Source organism: Acanthochromis polyacanthus, chromosome 1 (genome assembly GCF_021347895.1).
Source record: "Acanthochromis polyacanthus isolate Apoly-LR-REF ecotype Palm Island chromosome 1, KAUST_Apoly_ChrSc, whole genome shotgun sequence".
Lineage (NCBI taxonomy): Eukaryota > Metazoa > Chordata > Actinopteri > Pomacentridae > Acanthochromis > Acanthochromis polyacanthus.
Window position 1 is genome coordinate 824833 of NC_067113.1, and position 23604 is coordinate 848436.

The 23604-nt window shown below is 39.0% G+C and overlaps 2 protein-coding genes across 2 annotated transcripts in view; one reads left to right on the plus strand and one right to left on the minus strand.

Moving 5' to 3' along the window:
* The window catches only part of cog5 (component of oligomeric golgi complex 5), a 68763-nt gene that overhangs the window by 6092 nt on the left and 39067 nt on the right, over nucleotides 1–23604 (plus strand). Inside the window, exon 6 of the mRNA XM_022207051.2 lies at nucleotides 2027–2147. Coding sequence (XP_022062743.1) covers nucleotides 2027–2147 — 121 coding nt within the window. The remainder of the gene's footprint in view (nucleotides 1–2026; nucleotides 2148–23604) is intronic.
* Nucleotides 9016–20751, minus strand: LOC110960009 (G-protein coupled receptor 22-like). The gene is made up of 5 exons (XM_022207052.2): nucleotides 20403–20751; nucleotides 14676–15588; nucleotides 12774–12918; nucleotides 12513–12659; nucleotides 9016–11987 (listed from the first exon to the last, which is right to left on the minus strand). Exons 3-5 carry the CDS (start codon nucleotides 12894–12896, stop codon nucleotides 10935–10937), a joined length of 1323 nt encoding a protein of 440 aa, XP_022062744.1. The 5' UTR covers nucleotides 12897–12918; nucleotides 14676–15588; nucleotides 20403–20751; the 3' UTR covers nucleotides 9016–10934.

Sequence of the window (23604 nt, forward strand, 5' to 3'; positions counted from 1 at the left end):
AAACCCAACCCACCCCAGTCATCTCTGTAACTAAAATAATTTAGAAACTGTTAGGTGGATTGGCCTGAAGTTTGATGTGCACATTTGTGTTCTCAAGATTAGCTGTAATAAATGAAGTCTTTCCCTCGCTTTTCATCAAGCACAGCAATCATATGAATTAAGGGTGTAACGGTACACGTATTCGTACCGAAACGTTCAGTACAGGCCCGTTCGGTTCGGAACAGAGGTGTATCGTGGTACGGAAATTTTAATACTATTAAGAATGGCCAATGTACAGAATAGTTTTAATTGTGAAACCTAAAACTTCGTAGTGCCCACAGTTGCAGTGGACCTTCTTTGGCTCACAGTGGCGCAGTATTGCGGAACTAAAAACAAGTAGGACTTCCAGGGAACCACAGGATGTGACGGATCGTTATTCTCCTGTCGGCGCTTCATGGCTAATGCTAGCAACAACAAGAAGACGCTAGAGATGGAAGACGCTCCGGCGTCAGTAAAATCACCCGTTTGACATCACTTCGGTTTCCCAGTGAAGTATGAAAAAGTAGAAAAACAAGTGGACAAGACGAAAGCCGTATGCCGACTCTGTGAAGCGGTCCTCAGCTATGCATCCAGCAACACGTCAAACTTAGACACACATTAGAAAAAGCACCATCCAAGCATAGCTATCCCCTCTGCTAGGAAAAAAACAGCGAACTGTACAAACAACGCTCCCAGCATCATTTCATCAAATCCTGCCTAGGAATTCAGAACGGACTAAAGCAATAACCAAGTCCATGGTGTTTTCATAGCAGCAGATCTATGGCCATACTCTGTTGTTGAGAACTGAGGCTTTAAACTCATGATGAAAGTCAGCTTATATTAACTTTACATTATTGCTGTGCCCTTTGCTATAGATAAATGACTATATTGTGTATTTTTTAGCCTACTAGTATATTTATGTTGGTAAACGAGACCTTTTTAAAAAAAGCAAACGCATTAAAATATATTTCCTATTTTAGGTGATAGAGCCCTGTTATGAAGCTCCTTCTCCTCCACACTTCAACCAGAAAGTCATACCAGCTCTGATATCAGCAGGTTTTTTTTTATTTTTCCACTTAACTGAGAACCGAACTGTGACTTCTGTACCGAAGTACGTACCGAACCGTGATTTGAACGTACCGTTACACCCCATTACCAATACTTAAGTATTATTCCTGCTAAGATTAGCATCTTGTCATTGTGTTTGTGAGACTGTTGGCATTCTGAGTGATGTATGTGCATGTGTTTTCATGAAAGAGGTAGTATTGTGATTATGGCTTAAAGTACTGGTATCATGTGAGAAATGCTCCTTCAGCCCATTTCTGAGAACTCCATGGTTACCATATGAGCATAGCAACTGTAAAATATTTTCTTCACTGCCTTTGAAGGCAAAGTTTCAGGCATTACTGACCAGCTAGAATGTTTGGCTGCAAGTACCTTATGTTTATTAGCGTTATCTTGTTGTTTCACTGAAGGCAGTGATAATTTTTCTCAAGTTATCTTAGACTGTCAAACAGAATTTCAGGCCACTGAACGTGATGATAGGCAGAGGAAACCTTTCATCATAGAAAAAAATCTTCAAGCTTGAATAGAATACAGAGTTTTTATTTTGTGTTTAAGTGTTATTTGTTTTATTTTAACTATATAAGCCATTAGTCAGTGAATAGTTGTTACTTTTATGTTATTGGAACCAGCTTTTAAATACCATTTATATAACTTTAGGAATGTTATTTTACAAATAAACAGAGTATGTTGTAACCCCTATATCTTTTTATGAACGCTGAGCTCTGTGCATATGAGTTGTGTAGGAGGGTTAAGATTAGACAAGGAGAGATCGAGAAAAAGAAAGGCTTTCAATTTCAAGATAGATTAATTAGAATGTCATTCTGTTTTCTTATTATCTCTGACTGCCTCAACATCTATGCAAGTGCCACATTTATGTTAGCTTCAGCCTGGCAGCCAAAAATGTGGTATACTCTCCACAACTGCGGTCTCTCTTCTGCACTAGGTGGCCTGTGACCTGCTGCGGAGGATCATTCGGATCTTGTACCTGAGCAAAAGGTTACAGGGACAACTGCAGGGTGGCAGCAGGGAGATCACCAAAGCTGCTCAGAGCCTCAACGAACTAGGTAAAGATGCGCATGCCGATTCATGTCTGCAGTTTGTTTCTACTAAACAACTCGTAACATTTGCAGGTATGCCAACAGAAACCTTTGTAGTTGTGTGTTTTCAGTGACTTCCTTGATTTTACATATGATATGGAACACAGTCAGCGGGCTTATTGCTCTCTAAACTTAGATTACAAATTACAACCATAGGACCCTCGAGGAAAACAAATTAAAACAAAAAACTTAATTAGACATTAGAAAATACAGCCGCTATTAACCATCACAACAGGACTGACTTGTCCTCAAGCAGCACACACTATCATGTGTATTTTCACATCATTTCCCTCGCTTTTTGTCTCTCACCGTTTTTGGCTACAGCAGGTGCCTTGTTCTTTAATTTGACACTAGAAACAACTAAAACCTTGCCACTTTGAGATGATTTGTTTTAAAAACAGACACAAGATAAGATGTTTAGCTGCAGAAAATGTGTTTGGACCAGTGCCATGTCACACCAGGACAGCTACAGCTAGCCACAGCATGGTTGTGTTTGGCCTATATGATCACAGGCAGAGAAGTAGCTCTGTTGACCTTTAGATCAGAGCATGTGGCCTGTTGTCAGCTGAAGGGTGCATGGCATGCTGTTCTAGGATGGCTTGCCAGATTATACCCTATCAAGAACTTCAACAAGACTGGAACATAAATATACAAACAGATCAGTAGACGAGGCATACCTTTACCAATTTAGGAGAAATGTTGTCCTTTAGGTCACACTCATGCGTGCTTTTATTTCCTTTCACTAGATTACATAATGCCTTCTTTGATTACCTCAATAATACTTGGCCTTAATTTTTGAACAATTTTGGCTTCCTTATCTGTTGGCTCATCATTTCATTTAAATGGGATACTAAACATACAAAATGCTGGATTGTATCAGTGAGCTTTTAGGAATTTTAGTGCTTCAGCTGAGCATGTGCTACGGTTTTTATTTGTACTTTTAAATCTCACCTGAAATCCAAGTCATTAGTATTTTTTCCTAACTATTAAAAATCCTGTTTTTAAAAGTGCTTTCTTAATGTGCTGTATTTTTATTGTTGATGTTTTTACCTGTAGCACTCTGAGATTTGGTTTTCAAGTGTAAAGTGCATTATAAATCAAATTTATTGTGATTATTAATTACAGATTTCTGGTAACCTTGTGCATGTTAGTGCTTTGTCATGTTACCAATGGCCTTGAATGATGCAGTTTTATTACTCTAGAGTTATTTTATTAGTAGTATTTACTTTGTTGTATTCTCTTTAAAGTCACTTGATTGAGCCAGTTTTGTATTTTAGATTCTTCATCTGAATGGCATTGTCAGTTAGAAGTAATAAAATCTCAGTTTCATCTAAAAAATTATACACAGCTATTTGTCCAATGAGCACTGTGATCATCTGGCAACCACAACCTGAAGATATTTAGCTCTCCCTCATAAGTGCACTTTAAGTAACTAGTAAAAGAAAAGGAGCGACTTACCATAAGCAATGTGCATTACATAACAGATAAACTTAAAAATGAAAGAACAGGTACTTACATTCAACATATGGGAGTTTTATGTATTTCTGCATAAATATAGTCCAAAACATAATCAGATTTTGAAATAAATCCTAAAAGTAGCTAATGAGAACCCAAACAAAGAAATGAGAGAGAAATATTACACTTTGTCAATTAGTTTCTAATGTTTTTAAGAGCAATCTGCCATTCAACTATACCTACTATTACATATCTGTTAGCGGCAAAAGGATGTAAACATCAAGAATTAGAAGTTTGCTTGAAGATGAAATTAAGAGTCGAATGTTTTCAAGCTTTGGGATCACACTTAGGCTTGAGTGGGGCATCTGATTTACTTCAAGAACAGAGATTTGTTGAAGTGTGATCCTTTGAACACATGCATGTTGAAGTGTCAGAGAGATTCAGGGCTCCAGACTAACTTTTTTCCTCAGAGCACAGTGGCCCCTAACTTCAAATTTTAGGAGCGCAAGCAGAAATTTTAGGGGCGCGCACCAAAATCGACTTGCAAAGTAAATATTCACATTTCCTCTCATTTTCACTGTACTGCTGATAAATACTTGCACAATAAATGCAGAAACTATGTTTTCAATTCACATTTCACTGTGCAGCAGTTGACACAACATAACAAGAAAAACACTCAGAGTTCAGTACTCCACCAAGGCTGCTCAGTTGATGTATCATTTCCAACGGATGAAATCTGTAATAAAAAAGAGCTTGTGCACATTATGTATTTATACCGAATCGCGTGTAAATTACTCTTATAAAGGTCTGCTGATCAATTCATCACTTTTTGCAAGCCTTTGTTTTGCTAGTGTTAAAATAACCGTCCCCTCCATGCTTTTATTTTGAAGGCGTATTTCTAATGCTACGGACTTCTATTTTGTGACCATTTCAGCGGCACAGGAAGTGATTCTCTAAGAAGAGGTTTCTTGGCATGACAAAGACGCTGCTGAAAAGCCTGAAAATTCACGTAAAGATGAAAGAAAACGGTTCCACTGTTGCTGTCTAGCAAAGGATGTGTCTAAACTTAGAAGCAGCTGGAATGAGGACAAGAAAGGAGGGAAGGACAGGTGAATTTGTGTTCAAAATAAGGCTGAACGTAAATAGAGGCTTTGTGAAACATCAGGAGCTTCACCATCATTCGCCCCCCGCTCTCACACACATTGGCCCGCCTTCTTCTTCTTTGGTGTTCGTCTCCTTTCTTCTTCTTTTGGAGTTAATGTCAGTTAAACCAGCTCATTTGTACATGACTGTATACTGGGCTGAAGTGTGGAGCAGAAGTTTGTAAGCGACAAAAATATTCAATAATGGAAAAAAAAAATCTTCAAATTTACTGGTCGCCCATGCGCGAGTAGATGAAAAATTTACTCGCACGCACTCAAATTTTGGTCGCAAAATGCGACCATTTAGTCGCAATCTGGAGCCCTGAGATTTCTTGGAAAAAGATTTGTTGATGGCTGGAAAGGTCACAAAGCTGTCTTTGGACTTCACTAACCCACAGTCAGGTAGGTTCTGTAGAAGTGGAGGAACTTCAAGACTATTGTTGCCCTCTTCAAGCATGATGGATCCACAAAGATCACTTCAATGTGAGCAATTTGTGTGAGCAAAATGGACCAACATCCCAGAACTGAAGCTAACCTACCTAGGAATGGGCTAAAATTTGTTCTAGCTGATGTTCAGGACTGATCAAAAGTTACTAGAAACGTAAACTGCATTTACTGTTGAATGAGGGATTTCACCAGACACTGAAAGAAAAGGCTAACATTCTTTAACCTGTCACAGATATATGATAACAGACTATTTTCCTCACCAGATAAATGTATTTTATGATGTTATGTTATGTCATGTTATGTTACGTTATGTTAATTTTTCTTATTATGTAATGTTAAAGTTATGTTAGTATATTTTTAATTTTTTGTTACATAATTTATGTTTATTATTTAATTTTCTATTTGTCTAGTACAAGAGGGTACTGTAAAATACCGGAGTCAAATTCCTTGTATGTGCTCACATACTTGGCAAATAAAAGTGATTCTGATTCTGATGTAAAATATTTTCTGTCTCATTTTTTTAAGTTCTCTTTATCTACTTTTAGGATTTGGGTCGAGATCTGATGACTTTTTAAGTCATATTTATACAGAAATTTCTAAACTCACAAGGAGGCTTCCTGTGTGTTTCCAAAAGTAAAACAGGGGCTGTCTTCCTTGTTCAATTTCAAAAGAACCTCAGAGCAACAGACCTTAGCAGGGCTCCATACTGCGACTAAATGGTCGCATTTTGCGACCACAATTTGAGCGAGTGCGAGTAAATTTGCATGTGCGACCAATTTGTTGCTTACATACTTCTGCTCCACACTTCAGCCCAGTATGCAGTAATGCACAGATGAGCTGGTTTAACTGACATTAACTCCAAAAGAAGAAGAAAGGAGACAAACACCAAAGAAGAAGAAGGCGGGCCATGTGTGTGAGAGCGGGGGGCGAATGATGGTGAAGCTCCTGATGTTTCACAAAGCCTTCATTTACTTCGTCTTAGAGAAACACTTCCTGTGCCGCTGAATTGGTCACAAAATAAAAGCCGTAGCATTAGAAATACGTCTTCAAAATAAAAGCATGGAGGGAACGGTTATTTTAACACTAGCAAAACAAAGGCTTGCCAAAATTGATGAACTGATCAACAGACCTTTATAAGAGTAATTTACACGTGATTCGGTATAAATACGTAACGTGCACAAGCTCTTTTTTATTACAGATTTCATCCGTTGGAAATGATACATCAACTGAGCAGCCTTGGTGGAGTACTGCGCTCTCTGAGTGCTTTTCTTATGTTGTGTCAAGTGCTGCATTTATTGTGCAAGTATTTATCAGTAATACAGTGAAAATGAGAGGGAATGTGAATATTTACTTTGCAAGTCGATTTAGGTGTGCGTCCCTAAATTTTCTGCTTGTGCTCCTAAAATTTTAAGTGAGGGGCCACTGCGCTCTGAGGAAAAAAGTTAGTCTGGAGCCCTGCTTAGTATTCCACAGCCATGTAATCATGCACATGGTTTGTCTTGTGGTCGTAGTTCCATATTGGCAATCTTCTTTCTGGCCATTTATCGAGAATTGTGTGGCGTGTCAGCTCCTCTCACCCTAAGCAGTCGAGACAGATGGCAGCTCGTCCTGAGTTGGTTCTGTCTGAAGTTTCCTCCTGTTACCTGCTGGTTTTAAATGAATAAAGTACCACTCAGTGGGGAAGTATTGGCTATCTCAGTTTTATTCTAAGATCTTGACCTTACTGTGTGAAGTGCCTTGAGATGTTTATTATGATTTCACACAATATAAATAATATTTCATTGAAGTACCTCAGATTTATATCTTCAGCTCCTAAAAAACATATCTAGAATAGTGTCATGCTCTTCACTGCTCTCACTCCACTCATTTGCTTTTGCTTGCTGGCAGCCAGCTCAGTATGAAACACTCTGTGCTGCTGCCCTCACTTTTATGAGGGTCTTGTACACTTAGTTTGACCTGTCAAAGCCAATACAATTAGCTTTAACTGGACCAATGCTTCTACTTCTGTGTGTGGTGTGTTGTTCAGATTTTTGATTGCAAACATATTTTATGCTTTGGCTGAGTGGGTAGAGCAGCTGTCTTCTCTTGCCGGTTCAATCCTGTCCTGCAGAGCTCATGTCGAGGTGTCCCTGAGCAAGACACCGACCGAACCCCTAACTGCTCCTCATGGGTTGTGGTTAGCGCCTTGCATGGCAGCTTCTGCCATCAGAGTGTGATGTGATGTATAATGGAAAGCGCTTTGGGTAACGTTTCAGGTAAAGCGCTATATAAATACAGACCATTTCCTGTTTACTTTGAGCTGGATTTGTTTGTGGATTGTGTCAAATAATTAAAATGAAAAGCTTTGTCCAACATTTTGTACATATAGATGGAAAGCATGGGTCAAAGGTATATTTCTGAAAAAGAGCCCATTAAACAAGTGCTTGCTGTCCAGGAACACACAGCATCTTCTGTGGTCACTTAAAAAGTCCAGCCGAGTCTACCACTAGTCAGAGGAGGGTTAAGGAATAATACAGAGCTGACAGGCAGTGAGTTAAAGATCCATAGGTCTGATCCCTCACTAGTTCATGTCCTGCTACAGCATGGAAGTATATCACATCAAGCACTTAATGATTCATACTTTAAGACTGTGATCTTTCCTTTCTGATGAAGTCCCAACACTAACACTGGGTTTAACCCCAGTACCTTTGACAGCAACTCTTCATCATAGGCTTGTTATTATTATTTCAGTCTGGATTGTTGTGTGTAACAATAGCTGAATAGGTTCAGAGGACTGTGTGACCTTCTGGTGTCAGCAGAGGAAAAGTGACACTGATACATTTCTTGTCACTGCCATCAGTTATCTGTGTGCCACACTACTCTTAGTTATCACAAGGCATTAAGTGAGACAGAGCAGGTTCCCATAGAGAGGTGCTTTCAGCAGCCTGTGGCCACTTGTCAGACACACACACACAGGCTGGGTCACACAAATTCCTCTGGCTGCAAAGAGCTTTGAAATGGGGTCAGTGTCTTCAGTGTTCCCATCACAACAGCAATCTCTTAAAGGTGGTACATTGTCAGCCTTTGGTCTCTGTTCTACCAGTGGGTTGTCTTTCATCAGTTTTAACAATTTCTCCAGTCGGCTGTGCTACTTTAAAAAAATAAGTGGTTTAAATTGGTTGTGAAATATATAGATGAAAAATCTAAAATATCTTGGCCAAAATGAGTTGAAACTAACAGCATATTGAATTTTCAGTATCGTGTATACCTAATTTCCTGTACTGAAATGAAAATCCGACAATGGAAAATATATTTTAACTTAATCATTATTTGTAACCTTTGAAATGTGGAAATGAAGCCATTTTTCAAGTAATTTTGTTCTCAACAGTAGAATTTAGTGTGGTCTCCTTTTGGTACATTTTCATGTAAATTTCCATTACTACTAAATGCAGAATTGTGCAGTTTTCGATGAGATTTGTTATCCAAAGATGAATCGGTGCTCAGTGGTTTTGGTGTTTTGGTGCACACTCCAGGTACCTGACAGCTGAGATCCAAGCATGATGAGCTACTCTATTGTCAGCATGACAGTTAATTGCTTAGCTTATCTCAAATTTTGTTCAACAGTGATGAAAAGCTGGGATATTTTGTATTTGATTGACTTATTCCAGGTCAGGAATTTATTATTTAAGGTTGGACCTTTAGATGTTCTGAACTATGATCACAGGACCATCACTCTGTTGTAGGCTGCTGTTGGCTGTCAGCTGGATCTGTGGCCTTGTTAGTGTTGCACATTTGAATAAAGAGTCACACAGTTATTATTTTCTTCCTTTACTTGATATTCTGCATATACACAGACATTGAATACATGGTTAGGCGTTTCTGTCCAGCCTTTGTCTTTGCACTGCAGTATACCTCAGTCTCAGTGTGTTGCCTTTGTTTTCTCCCGACAGAAATTCTGTCTTATGGGTATTCCTACTTGTGTGACAAAAGGGGGCAACAACTCTCATCTTCATGTGTACTATGGCTTAGTGTAGGAAAATGAAGCGCAATGGCTATTTTGCTAACGACTCTACAACATAAATGGGGCATTATAACTTCTGAACATTAACTCTGTATATGCTTATGCCATGGTGCTGTAGTGAAATACATTAAGTGTTATACAAATACAGCTTTTTTATGAACTTCTTGTTCTCCCAGAAGGATTATTATTTTTATGAAGAGGAAAAAAAATTCCTGCTGTGAGAATAAGTATTATTACCAGTGGGAGTATTAATGATTATTTATGATTGATTAAATCCTGTTTATAATTTCATTAATTAAGATTACATTGTGTGATACGGCAGAAAATAAGGGATGTGCATATGAGAAAATGCATTTTAGATTTGGTACGTTACCTGCCACCAAATGGCGCCTCTTCCTGTTTAATGACAGCTCATTAAACATGAAGAGGCTGCGTACAGGCGTGTTTTCTGATGTCCTGTACAGGCCGATAAAATGAATGCCCCTCCCTGCTGTTCACCTGCTAACTATGGCAGCTGTGTTGATGAACTGTGAAGGACAAACTTGTGAAAAGGTGTCCAGCAGATGAACCAACTTTAACTACACTAAAACGTCAGTTCTGTGGCAGATTGCAGCTCTTTTTTATGTTTACTACTACAAGAACATTTTAACGTGGAAAACCAAAACTGCATAAGAAGCCTGTTTCTGTAAATGTTTTTTTTTTTGTGTGTCAGAGAAAGCTTTGTATTAGGTGGTAAGTCTATACTTTAAGAAAGCCCTGTTTTTCATTTTTTGATTTTCCTGTCAACATAGAAAATCAAAAATTTATTATTTTTCATTTTCTTATTTTCATGTCAGAATAGGAAACTAAAATCCATTGAGGGCGCTGGTGTTTGGATTATTTCCCCTACTTTCCAATAATTCATCATTTTCAAAAGAAAAAACTGTGTGAAGAATAGATTTAAAAGCTGAGCTTCATTTCTTCACCACATGTAAACAGAAAATGGATCAAAGTTACTTCTGAAGAAAATGAAACAAATGAAATTTTACTGATCAAATTTTGACCTCCACTTGTCTAATGTGCACTGCCCTTGTATCCAGTTTCACTTGGAGGAGCAGCAGAGCAGAGGGATACCGACAACTGTTGTGCCTTTGGTTGTTTATTACAAATGCTGACAAACAATATCAAGGTATTTTATGACTGTACATAGACATTTGTCTTATATAGTATTACATTAACCAGAAAACAACACACACTACTGCTTAGATACAGAGTTATGTCTGAATTGTCCTTGGTAGCACTCTACAACGCTCTACAATAAATAGTAATAAATTACCCTCTTCATGTGTCTATGATACCTAATTTGAGACTTTTTTTGCACTGAGGAAAAGGAATTTTTAAGTTCAGTCCTTGAACTCATACGTGTTCAGCTGCTGGTAGTTTCCCTTTTACGTGGAAGGTGTGTACCAAGGAAACCCCTCTTCTTTATCTGTTAATTTCTTTGTTCTTGACAAACATTTCCTTTTCTTTTTGCATTGCTTTAGTAAGCTCCCCAAGATTTACATACTTTGTTTTATGAACACACTTCCTCTGAGCTTGTGGGGGACTTTCCATGTTTTTAATTGCATAAACAATATTCCATGATCTCTCTTAGAAACACTAGTTTCAAGAGTGTTTCTGACTTCACTGTAGCATAGACTACATATTTGACATATTTACACTTTAATCAAGTCACTCTGCATCCTGTGAGCACAGACATTTCTGCCTGGCTTCCGTGTCTTCGAATGTGACCTTCTTATTTCTCCTGGGGTCAATCCATGAATTATGGATGACCACATTGTTTGGTGTGGGGTCTGCTTCAACTACAGACACCACCCTCTTCTTCATCTTGCTCTTCAAAACCTTTTGAAACTTCTGCCGAGTGAAAGCATAGAGAAGTGGGTGAAAGATGGTGGTTCCATAGGCCATCACCAGGAAACCCAAACGGAGGCGGACAGTCAAGTCACTGGGCCCGGTGCTGAGGATGATGGTGTTGAGCACAGTTATTGGAGTCCAGCAAAGGAGGAATGTGGAGATGATGAGAAGAGACATCCTGAAGACTCTTTTCTGTCTCTCCCTTCTCTCCCGATGACGCTTCATTGCTCGTCTTAGCGCAATAATGACAGACACTGATGCCCGCATCCCCAAAGGCGCATTTCCACCTGCCCTCACTCCTGTGCTGCTCTGCGAAGCATCAGTCGACTCTGCCTGCGTTGCTGCACCCAGTGAGATAGTGTTTTTGCTCTTTTGCTTCTTTTTAGGTAAGTTGTGCTGAAAGCGTGTTCCAATGCGAATGTTAAGCGCCTGAAGAATCTTGTAGTAAGTCACCAGCATTACCACAGCTGTGAAGAAAAATATAGGAATCTGTGCTAGCAGGTGATAGTACAGACCCAGCTCTGTGTAGTACTCATTTGTATGAGCCACTGTTATCACCGCTGTCTGGTTCACAAGATCTGAACCAGAGCTGATGAAGAAACCTACTTCCATGAATGGAACCAAGAAACTAAAAAAGGATAAAGCCCAAATGGATCCCAGCAGAGCCACGGCTCGGCCCATTGTAAGCACACGGTTCGCTGGCCTTACTGAGATGTCATAGCGGTCCACAGTGATGGCCAGGACGTTCGCAGCAGTAGCTACGCTTGCAAATGAGACACAAGCCTCATGGAAACAGCAGATCATGGCTGTGTCCACCTCCAACGGCAGTAGCACAACCACAGCTGTCAGCGGAATGCAGCATACACACACCTGGAAACAGACAGGAATTCAGGTCACATCCCAAATGCACTCTGCTTTCATCTAGTAGGGAAATACCTACAAAATGTGCTTTCATGTTGTGTTTTTCTTATTTCCCAATTTTACTGCCTTTTCTTGCATCTTAGATCATCACCACCAACGTGAAAGCTTGAGATTTACACTTGGAGAAATAATTATGATCATATTTGTGTATTAAAACGTTAATACTATGAAATTTCTTTTAGTGCGGCCCCAGACAGTGCTGCCAGAAGAAGTATCACACTAGATGACAGTAGAACAGACAGTGCCAAAGCCTTTAGCAGTGAGGTTTACCAAGCATCATTAGCATGCAGCACTTAAGCTGACAGTACCTTTATGTACAAAAGTGAGGGCACAAATAAATGGAAAAAAAATAGAGAAAGAATGAACATAATTGCTTATCACAGTTTTGGTTGCAGTTAGGTCATATCAAAGCAGGATCAGTTTAGTCAAACTTACAGTCTGCTTTGCAGATGTTGTGCAGAGGTCAGCACTTACCAACACATCCACTACATGTAGGTTCATGGTGATGATGTTGGAGACGGAGCTGATGAGGTTCTGTTTCATACAGTAGAGGACCAGCACAGTGAGATTGGAGCTCAAGCCCAAAACTATCTCCAAAAGCAGGAAGCTTGTCAGAGAAACCTAACACCAAAAAGACATGGTGAAATATTACCATTTAATGTGACATACTACTGTCCCACATTGCTTTAAAATGCAACACCAGAGTAAGATGTGAATTTGAGGCATTAGCAATACCTGGAAGCTGATAGGGTAGATGGCCTCAGAGGAGGTCATGTCAAGGTCATAGGGGTCAGCAGTGTCAAGCACCGTCATGTTGCTCATTGTGGCTGCAGAGATCAGCACTGGGGATGTGTGCATTATCCTGATGGGAGGAAGAGGCCTGGAGAGTAGTTTGCACAAAATCAGACATTGTTCAGGGATAAACTACTGCATATTAAATTGTAAACATTTTTAAAAATTTGTTTTATTATATAAAATATATATTTTACTATATTTTATGTACTGTAATTATCACCAGATCAGAGACTTTGCAGCTGTTTTTAGTGAAAAATGCACTGTAATTTGACATTGAAGTTAGGATTATGAGATATAAGGACTATTAATAATAGTGCATTTACCTCTTCATAATGTGTTTGTTTTTGTACTTTAATTGTTTAATTACTACATGTTATTAAAATAACAAGAAATAATTGATCATTATCATCACACTTCATAAATCAGAACTGCTTACATGTCTCTCCCAATTTTACCTTCAATTGGAGCTAGGAAGCCTCAAATATGAATTGTGATAATTTGAATGCTTTTGAAGAGAATAAAACTACACTATTGGTTTTAGAGGTGACTTTTTCAAAATGCTGATGCACAACTCTGGAAACATATTTGATTTGTAGATAAAGTTTGAGCCTGACTCTAGATTTGAACTCATGCCAAAAAAACTGCACAGAAGCCAAAACTCATGGAAAAGTGCATAATTTGTATTAATGGCATGGTGATAGTTTGTTTTCTTGAAAACATCAAGAACTCAGCAGCCTAATTTGATAACAGGACTTGTGACCGAAGAGGTCATTTTTTGTAAAATGACGAAATAAAAAATTCAGTAATAAATTTCTTACATACTCGTCTATGTGCTTTAGTTTTGTGTGTAGGGTATGATAAATAATAGAGCAAAGAGCACCTGGAAGTCAGCTGAAGTCGATGCCACAAGTATGGCAACCAACTTTTTTTTTTCTTACTGTAGAATCAGAAATCTGGCATTATTTTATGTGCTGTAAAATACTAGTGCTATAGTGTCAGCGCCATTCACATCTTCTGCTTAGCTCCACTCTGTCTTCCTCCTCACACATTTGTGACCTCTAAGTCATTTTTGACTGCAACCTTACCTTTGAAAGCTACATCAAGTCAACAGGACTGCCTTTTCCACCTCAGAAACTGTTACTCTTCTCAGATGCAAAAAGTGTGATTCATGCTTTCTTTGTCTTACATCACTGAAAGTTCTAAATAAACTCTCTCATAAAGCCCTCTACAACCAGCAGACAAGTATTAAAGCATTTTTAATAGCAGAGAAAGTATTTTATGGTAAAGAGCACACAAGCTTAGGTTGCCATTGAAACGCGTTTGACAGTGTTAGAAATCACTTCCTCCCACACCTGTCCAAAATGGGGGTTTAGAAAATATTAGAAATAAAATAGGGCCAGAGAAGCACAGTGTAACTGAGCACATGTGAGGGTGAGATAACAAGCAGTATTGAACTTTGTCTCAAACTTTTTACATTTTCCATGCAATTTGTCACTTTTCATGTGTACTACCTAATGAAAAACTAAATTGCCTCATGGACAGATTTTCACACAGCTCACTTTTCTTGTGGCTGTTTGAAACAGCCATAAAATCTGAAGACAAATGTGGCCTTCAAATGTAGTGGGAGGACATGCCATATAAACTAATTATTGTCAGTAACTCCTTAAGCCAAAGTTTTCAAGGATGAATGGCTTAATTTCTTTGTTTACATCTTTGTCTCAAAGCTAAACAAGAAAGTTATCTGAGAAGGCTGTCAGAAATGTATCTGTCATGGACCTTGGTTCCCTTATAGTTTGGACTAAAGAACACTGAGTGCAGGTGTCATATCAGGCTTAAACTCACCAGTACTTCCTCCCAGCACTGTCCTCTCCAGCTCAGCAGCAGTCGAAGTAGCCACAAGGAACTTGCTGGAGCACGTCAGACCACCCCACCATATTCAGACTTGACGAGCTCGCTCGTCACTTCAGCCATTTGATTTGTAGCATTCCCTCTCTGAACAGACGGAAATTTAAAGGAGTTTGAAAAGTATTCTGTGAGCTTTAGCTTTGTGTGTGCTGGTTGCACTCAAGCCAAGAGAAAACTCTGTTTGTGAAACACAGAAAGCAACACACACCCACCCCTTGTTGGGGGGCATGTGGTTTGCAGCATCAGTGCGGTGCACTAAGATCAATGCTTTCTTTCATGCGAAGCTCTGTCTTGTCATTGTCCGTTGTGCTTGAACTGTTGCCATCAGTGTCATCCTCGCCTGAAAATTTTGCCAATGCCAGAACAATCCTCCTCTCTCCACGACTCCCCACGTCTCAGGTATTGGATGTCTTTCACACTTGTCTTTTTATCTCTGTGGAGATGGTGAAGGTCGTGATATGGTCCATAGCACGTTATATCAGACCACTAACAGGCTGGTGATTCAGATTCCACAGAATAGTAAAGGGAGAAAACAGAGAAATGTTTACAAAGAAAAGGAGTTGTTCCTCTGGGTCTGACCCACTTAACACATTCAACTCCCTTTGTTCCAAGAGAGGGATGGAGATGCACCAAGGGTCAGAGACCCAGATATAGGTCATACAGAATCCTTAGATGCCACTCAAAGACACTGGGCCTGCTACTCTTGGAAATCCACAGCTTCTGTAGTCCTGCTTCATCCTTCACAGACTACAAGAAAAGAATGTATTGAAGCAGAGGATAGTGTCATGTCCCTCTGTCAACATCGTCGTCCCTCTCTGTGTCCTTCCTCTGTCACATTCCAGATTTAATCCTAAAGAGTGAAAAGATGAAGGATGGAAGATGTCAGTTAAGTAATGCCAAAGAAAGAAATGGGTCACCTTGAAATGAACGGTTTTCCCCAGGTCTCTATGTTGCATTAAGTGTCCACCATCTAATTTCAACTCGTTTATCATCCCATGATGCATTGCTTGCTCTTTCTGTCTTAATTGGACGTCTGCCTCTGAGTATTTGTGCTCTTGTTCGTGTGTGTGCTGAATAATCAGGTTTCAATGGCTTGCTTTTTGTCTTTGATGGTTCTTGTCATGCGTTGTTCAGCAAAGGAGTGCTGAAAACTGTGAACTGGATCTCGGTTGACTGTCCATGAAATGATCTGCTGACTTAGTGTCACAACAGGCCACACACTGGTTCAATATGTTGTTGCTGGACTGAGCCCTTGAGATGTAACTTAAAGACTTTGCTCATGACTAGTTTATGCTGTTGATCCTGAGTGAATGCAATGCACGCCTCATTGGATTTATAGTCAGGATTACCGAATTGTTCCATCAGAAAATTCCTGCTTTAGATCAAAATTTGGTCAGTTTCAGAAAAACAATGTTTAGACAATGTGTTTGTTTAATCTGACATACTACCATACTATTTTCAAGCTTTTGAAAAAATAGTCCTTTCAGAAAATTGTGTTTTGTGTGTTTTTGTATGGGCACGTAAAGAGAATGAATTGCAGTTTTAATTTACAGTACACTATTATCTGCGATAAAGTAACTGTAACAATTGGTTTTCCCATTAATGTTTATTGGGGCTTTCCACAAGGATACGGAGTACTCAGCCAATGGGAAAACTTAAACTGCAAGGGAGATCTGGGGACATACCCTCCAGTGAATACCCTGTCCTATTCTGTGATCTTAATTCTTGCACAATATATGGTAAATGATCCGTATTTTTATAGCGCTTTATTATACCTGAAAGATTCCCAAATCGCTTTACAAGATCCGTCACATTCACCCATTCACACACACATTCACTCACTGATGGCGGAAGCTGCCATGCAAGGCGCTAACCACGACCCATCAGGAGCAATTAGGGGTTAGGTGTCTTGCTGAGGAACACCTCGACATGAGCACGACGGGCCAAGTATTGAACCGGCCACCCTTCGGTTGCAAGACGGCCACTCTACCCTCTGAGCCATGCCGCCCTATTTATATAATATATATGTCAGGGTAGAGACTGCGATTTGGTAGAATTGGAGTTTCTACCAGCAGAGATTGCGATTGTAATCTCTACCAGTAGAGATGGAACTTTAAATCTGACCCCTGACCCTAACCTTAACTAACCCTGACCTTTAAATCTGACCCCTGCCCTGACCCCTGACCCTAACCTTAAAAGTCTAACCTTAGCCCTGACAAATCTCTACTGGTAGGATTTGAGTTTCTACTGGTAGAGATTGCAATCGCAATCTCTACTGGTAGAAACTCCAACTCTACCAAATCCCAGTCTCTACCATGATATACATATAAATGTGTGTATATATATATATTTATATATATATATATATATATATATATATGAAGGTTACCGTAACAGATTGGAAACTTGGAGTGAATTATTCTAAAGAAAAATGAGGCCTCTTGTGTATTTTAGCCCACCCAGTCCATGGATAGCTTTTATTTTTATCACCACGCCTATTCCTGACTGATCAGAACCATTGTACTTAAGAATTCCATTAATTGAAGCCTTCACTTTAAGTTTTAGTAAGGCATACCTCTATGATGGGTAATATATTGTTTTATCAGAAGCATAAATGCACTCTTATTTCATGAAAATTAACAGGGATATATTGTAGGGCAATGTTTTTGGTCCCATCTCTTATCCAACCTATGTACTGGCTTTATAGTAAATGATTTGTAAATGCCAACAGTAACTCAACATGCATATCATCTGACTTACATTACTTGAATATCCTGAATTAGTTCAATTTTATTCATCTTCTGCTGTACAAAACCCAATGTAAATAAAGCGAATGCATTCATTTGTTCATTCAGTAAGCGCATAAATGTCTGTGTTGCGTGCTTGAAAAATGCTGCACATTCCTAATGTGTTTTGTTGTCTGTTAGTGTGCTAATATTTGTCACTATCACTGAATGTGACTCTTGGCTCTCTGCTTGGCAGTCTGCAACCTGTCAGCTCCGTGCATGCACTTGCACATGTGCGCACACATTCATATTGAGCATGTGGTGGTGAGACCACTGCATTTCTCTGCTTGCATCGTTTTGAAGTGGAGGCGAGTGGGTGTGAAATGTGCAAATGAATAAGTTGTGAATCGCAACTTAATATTCAAAACTCCTTTGATAGAATCAAAAATGAGTCCAGTAGCTGGGGATGGACTTATATGTGTAGCTGGCTGCTAAGCCAGAAGTTGTCGCTTATTGAAACCTCTGATGACTACAGTTATTTGTGTCCTTGTACTATTTCTGCTGTGTGCATTAGTTGAATGAAACCCAATGATAAGCGTGTTGCTCCATGAAGGAGATGTATGTATTAGCAGAATGCTCTGAATGAAAACTAACTGGATTCAGCTTTGAAGGCTGACAGAGATAATGCCGGGACAAAGTTTCCATTTAATGAGTGCATTAACCAGAGTATCAGTAAACACTACCTACCTTAAAACACATGGTTAAAGATCACAATCTGCCACAACCTGTGCAGTTATTACATGGGTTAGTTTTGCCATGTATTTGTTGTTGTGGATTATTCCTCTCATTATTTGTTCTGCTTGGTTAAAAATAGTTACCCTTTATTGAAGCCATTTGAGCAAATTCAGTTAATATATCAAAATGTTCAGACATTGGAGTGTGAGTGTGTAGTACATTACATGAGAGTTTTCACTGAATTTTCAGTACTTTTTTGTTTTTAGCTTTTAAAATGGTTCATTCCTGCTGGGGTTCTATAACTCACATTATAAATATATTAGTACCGTATTTTCCGCACTATAAGGTGCACTTAAAAGCCTTTAATTTTCTCAAAAATCGACGGTGCGCCTTTTAACCCGGTGCATCTTATGTGTGCACTGAGTTCCAAAATCTGACTGTCAGACCAATTCCCGCCAACATAGGGACGTAATACGTACACTACACATGCTGGCAGTGATAAACCTATTAGAGAACATTACCTAAAGCTACGTGCAGTACTGACTATTGTCCGAGCTTTCGCTAAAGCCGGCATCATTGCTGAACAGCCACCCGGCAACGAGACTGACTCTGACAATGACGAAAGTGAACCCGCATGTTTGATGTCGAAATTGCCCAGCAGTTCAATTCAGATACAGAAGATGAGGACTTTGATGGATGTGTGACAAAAGATTGATCAAAAAATAATGTGAGTGTATTTTTAAATACGTAGTAGAATAAAGTTCAATCAAACTCACTGTTTTACTTCCATTTCCTTGTTTTAGCATGTGCCCAATAATAGGGTGCACCTTATATGTGGCTTAAGTACAGAAATAAACTCGTAATCGAGACTGCGCCTTACAATCCGATGCGCCTTATGGTGCGGAAAATACGATAACTAATATTCTGTTTTGTTTCTTGTCCTAGTCTATGGTTGAGTATTAGTTATAGAACATATGCCACTTTTCCTAAATTTTATTGTAATTTTAAAGGAAAATGTGCTGTCTGCAACTAAAGCATGGACATGTTGACAAATGTGGGCTTACCTTAGTTTTAACCACACAACTTTTAAAATAATCCAGCGAACCAATCACATAGAGTCTGGTGAAACGCCTACTGTTGCCAACACGCCTACCAATTTCTGGCAAAAAGCCCGGGCTGCATTTACATAAAGTATATCTCTGAAGGAATGGCAGGTTTGAGCATGTTGTCAGATCAGGAAGGCAAAAGGTATAAAGGTGTCCTATAAGAAACCTATCAAAGAGAAAAAAACTAAGTTAGGCATTAAATATTTACCTAACCAGTTTATCATTTGTCATTTATTCAGCAAAATTCCAAGCATTTATTTATTTTCAGCTGTTAATATATAGTAATGTAACTTTTTAGTTTTAAATGATAGTAAATTGATTATCTTTGTACTTTGGACTGAGGGATCAATATAACCACCAATATGAAAATGTCACCTTGGATTGTGAAAGATTTGAAGGAGATGCTCTTTAATATTTTCTGACCTTTTCTGGTCTAAATAATCAGTCAAGTAAATTGAAAAAAATATTAACAATCATGAAATTATTCTTGGTGGTCTAGAAGTGTGGAATTTTTTTTGCTCTAAGCCTTGACTGGTTTCTGCTCTGATGTTGAGTTCATTCCCTTTACTTGTGTTGAAGTTTATATTCTTGATCATTTTCTTTTTAACTGAACAATACTTGCTTTTATTTAAATTTAATATTTGGCTTGACGGCTGAATACGCTCTCTGAGATTCTCATTTTTTTTCTTAAACTACGTTTTCCAATGAATGAAACATCTGTCCTCTGTGTGACCTCACTTTAAGGACAAATTCAAATGCATTCTTTCTTCAGTCTGATTAATTTTGTGTTATATGACCTTCCATGGAGCAGTGGAGACAGTCTTTTTAGGAAGCAGTGAACTCAGCTGTGTATTATTTTGTGTAACCCATGTTCCTTGCTGTCTGACAGCCACTCATTTAGTCTAATTATTCTCCACTCAAAATAATCACTACTGGAAAATCGTGACTCGCAGGCTCAACAACATGTCATGCATGCTGTGTGTGTTTATCCAGCGCTGAATGTTTTAGTTTTACAATGCCTTTGTGCAACACATCCACATTGCCATCAGCACTCCAGTACCAGCGTTTGCATGTATTTGTGCCGTGTGTTAGTTTACCTCTAGACAAAGACCATTCCTCAGTGATCCTTGGGTCTGTCGGTGTTCTTTCCTTTTCTGTAGAGCTTTTGTAATCTCAATCCCCACAGGTAGCGTAGTGCCCACAGGTGATAAGTCTGACTTGCTGAGGTTTAGCTTAGTAGCCCATCATTTAAGGATCTTACGGCACGCTGGTGAATCCTTTCAAGATGGAATTTTCACTGGTAGAAAGCATGCAGCCACACAGCCTGTAGGCAGCGAGGGAGATACTGACACTGCTGCTCTGCCTCCCCCTCTCTTCACTCTGCTCTGCTTCTTTTTCTGTTGGTCTGTCTCTGTCCTGTTTCCTGCCTCGCTCTGTATCTGCCTCCAGTAGCCCTTCCTACTCATCCATCGCTCCCTCCCCTTCTATCGCTCCTCTCTGAAACTGTCTTCTCCTTTCTTTTTTCCCTTTTACACCTCTGTGCTTGACTAATTGGACTCACAAAGCAGATTTAACTCTCTTCTAGCATTTTTTCTTACTCTATTTTATTATTCCTTGTTTCTTTCTTTCCCTTGATATCATCCTCTGTGTTTTGTGCTGCCTTTCAAAAGTGGAGAAGACTGTTTCTAGCATGCAGGGATAACACAGATCTTTTTTTGTCTTTCTGTCATTGTTTCTTTCCTTTTTTTGAGCCATCTCCCCATGAGTTTGTTTGCCCTCATTAAAAAGTCCAGGTAGGAATCGGTGGCCATGACAATGCTAATGGCAGCATCCTTCCTGTCAGGACTTTGGCCACTCCTCCACTGTTTGCATAGCACCTGCCGGATGGCACATGCCTAATTGTCCCAATCTGGCTACTATTGGAGCAGTTGCAGTGTTGCCCTCGTTGCCTACCGAGCGTATCTGCAGTGTAGCTTGTGAGTGGACTAATTACAGCTACTTGGCATTGGCATGGCAACAACAGCACTGCAAGACAAAGCGCTCCCAGACTGATAAATCAGAATTTAAATCAGGACCCGTCTGTTGTCTTTTGGGATACATTTTTCTCCAGTGATAAACCATGAACTTCGCATTTTTTACATTTCCTGTGATCTGGTCACTGTATCTGAGCTCATCATCTCTCATTCTTCATTTGTTTATTTAAGGAGTGTAAGCAGTGATGATGGTTTCCAGTTCGACTGTTTTACTGACATGCGCAACTCAGCGGGAGGCCTATTTTTGCCAGATACAAATCTTTAGCGAGGGAGATAGATGGCAAGATTATAAAGAGAAAAAAATAAACACTTGCAGACTTTTTTTCCCGAGCAAACCATGCACATGATATGTGATGCATAGATACAGATGGAGACAGCTCCAGACCAAAGAGCGATGCCGACGTATTTACTCAGCAAAGATGATATGATGTGTGAGTGGCCAGTTGCACATCTAAATTGCTCTAAGTACAATTGAGTGCAACAGAAAACATCCACAAATGTTTCATGAATGTATTAATATTGCAACCTGATACCTCGGCTGTCCGCTGGCTAACCTAATGGATATTGGCTGTTGTCTAGTTCTCAGCTGTACTGTTTTAAACACATATGCACCTGAGTAATAGCAGGTGTCATAAATACAAATGCAAACTTTGTGGCTTATGGACAAATGTAAATGCTGATGCCTTGATGATGCTTTACCAGCACAGATGGCTGCAAACTCAACATCAATAATTTTCATAAGGACAAAAGTCATGGAACAAGTGGTGAGAAAAGTAAAACTTCAGAAAAAATGCATGCTTTATGAATTCCTACATGTGTTTTTGACAGATGCAAGCAATTGTACTCATTAAACCTACTCTGTCGTATACTGTGCGTCACAGTGCATATTTTGAGCGAAGTCATTGTCAGAAGCACATGAATCAGCGACTGTTGGATTGAGGCTAAGTTTCAGTCATTGGAGAGACAATCTTAACACAACTGCTTCCCTTAAATAGACAGAAAGCAATGCAGTTTTAATTAACCACGCCTGACGTGTACGTCAGCGGGGTTACTGCATTCGCTTCTGTATCTGGCTGGCTGGGTAAGTATGTATGTGTGTATGTCCGTTCATGCATGGGCGTGGTTCTGCCATCTACTGAGGGCTTGTCTAGTTGGCTCTGAAACCAAAATCATAATTTATTAGGAATATAATTTTGGCTATTACATTATACAAAAGGAATGTTTTCAGCCCAGCAGTAAAAATAAAAATGCATAACATGAGATTTCTGGCATTTATTCTAAAAAGCTTTGATTAAATATAAAAACGATTAATTGACATAATTCCTTCACCACACTTATAGCACTTATATACTGCATCCTGTCAATAGGAAAAGACTGATCTCTACACTTATGTACTAAATGAATTAAAGACAAATGCTGCTTACTGTGATAAACATGCTTTAATACAAAAAGTCTACATTTCAATCACATGATTGCTTCTTTTCAAATCCACTGAGTTGATGTATATTGACAAAAATGTATTCATAATTAATTTTTCATTACCATAAATGACACAGAGCAATGCCAATTAAAACATGTAGCATGCACAATATTTAACTAAACATGCATTAACTTTAAAGGGTAACCCTGCTTGCAGGCTGTGGCAGGTAGTAACTGGTGACTAGTAAAGCATTGTGGGTGGAACATGGATTCTGTGATTATGGAGACATATACTGACTTCTGTCATTGATTAGATCACAAGTTTCCAAACTGAATGTTGCTAAAATCCATATATGCAGTTCTTGCTACTGAGGTGATGCCTCTGGGCAGTTGTTTCAGACTCACAAGACCAGGGGCCTGTCTTAAAAAAACGATGAAGGGAAAGGTGCAACTTCAATTTTAGCGACCACCAGCACGTAAAAACCATTAAAATCAACAATCAAAGTTTGATAGACTGCTTATGAAGTTTGGTGATTTTCCCCCAGAATAAAAAAGCTGTTTCTTTAGGCCCTACACCCCTAATGTCTGTAAGATTTATATAGCCAAGTATTTTCATTGTCACTTTTGTTTGCCTGCAGTATCCCAAAGCTAGTGCTAAAGTTTCATTACTTTACAGTTTAGATAATGTACATCGTTTATTTATACAATAATGTTTGAGAAAAAATCTTGATAGAGGTATGTGCATAGTTGAACTGAGGGTTGAAAAAAACTGAAGAATTAAAAAAAAAATCTGAATGTTTTAGTCATTCATAAAATTTGACTACTTGTGGAAGCCTTGTGGAAGTTT

What these genes read in the sequence shown, in the direction of transcription:
- LOC110960009 (XM_022207052.2), bottom strand. Translation starts at nt 12,896, where the DNA reads ATGCACACATCCCCAGTGCTGATCTCTGCAGCCACAATGAGCAACATG. An exon ending in TCTACCCTATCAGCTTCCAG is followed by an intron (nt 12,660 to 12,773) that starts GTATTGCTAATG and finishes TTTTGGTGTTAG; the next exon opens with GTTTCTCTGACAAGCTTCCT. An exon ending in TACATGTAGTGGATGTGTTG is followed by an intron (nt 11,988 to 12,512) that starts GTAAGTGCTGAC and finishes GTCTGTTTCCAG; the next exon opens with GTGTGTGTATGCTGCATTCC.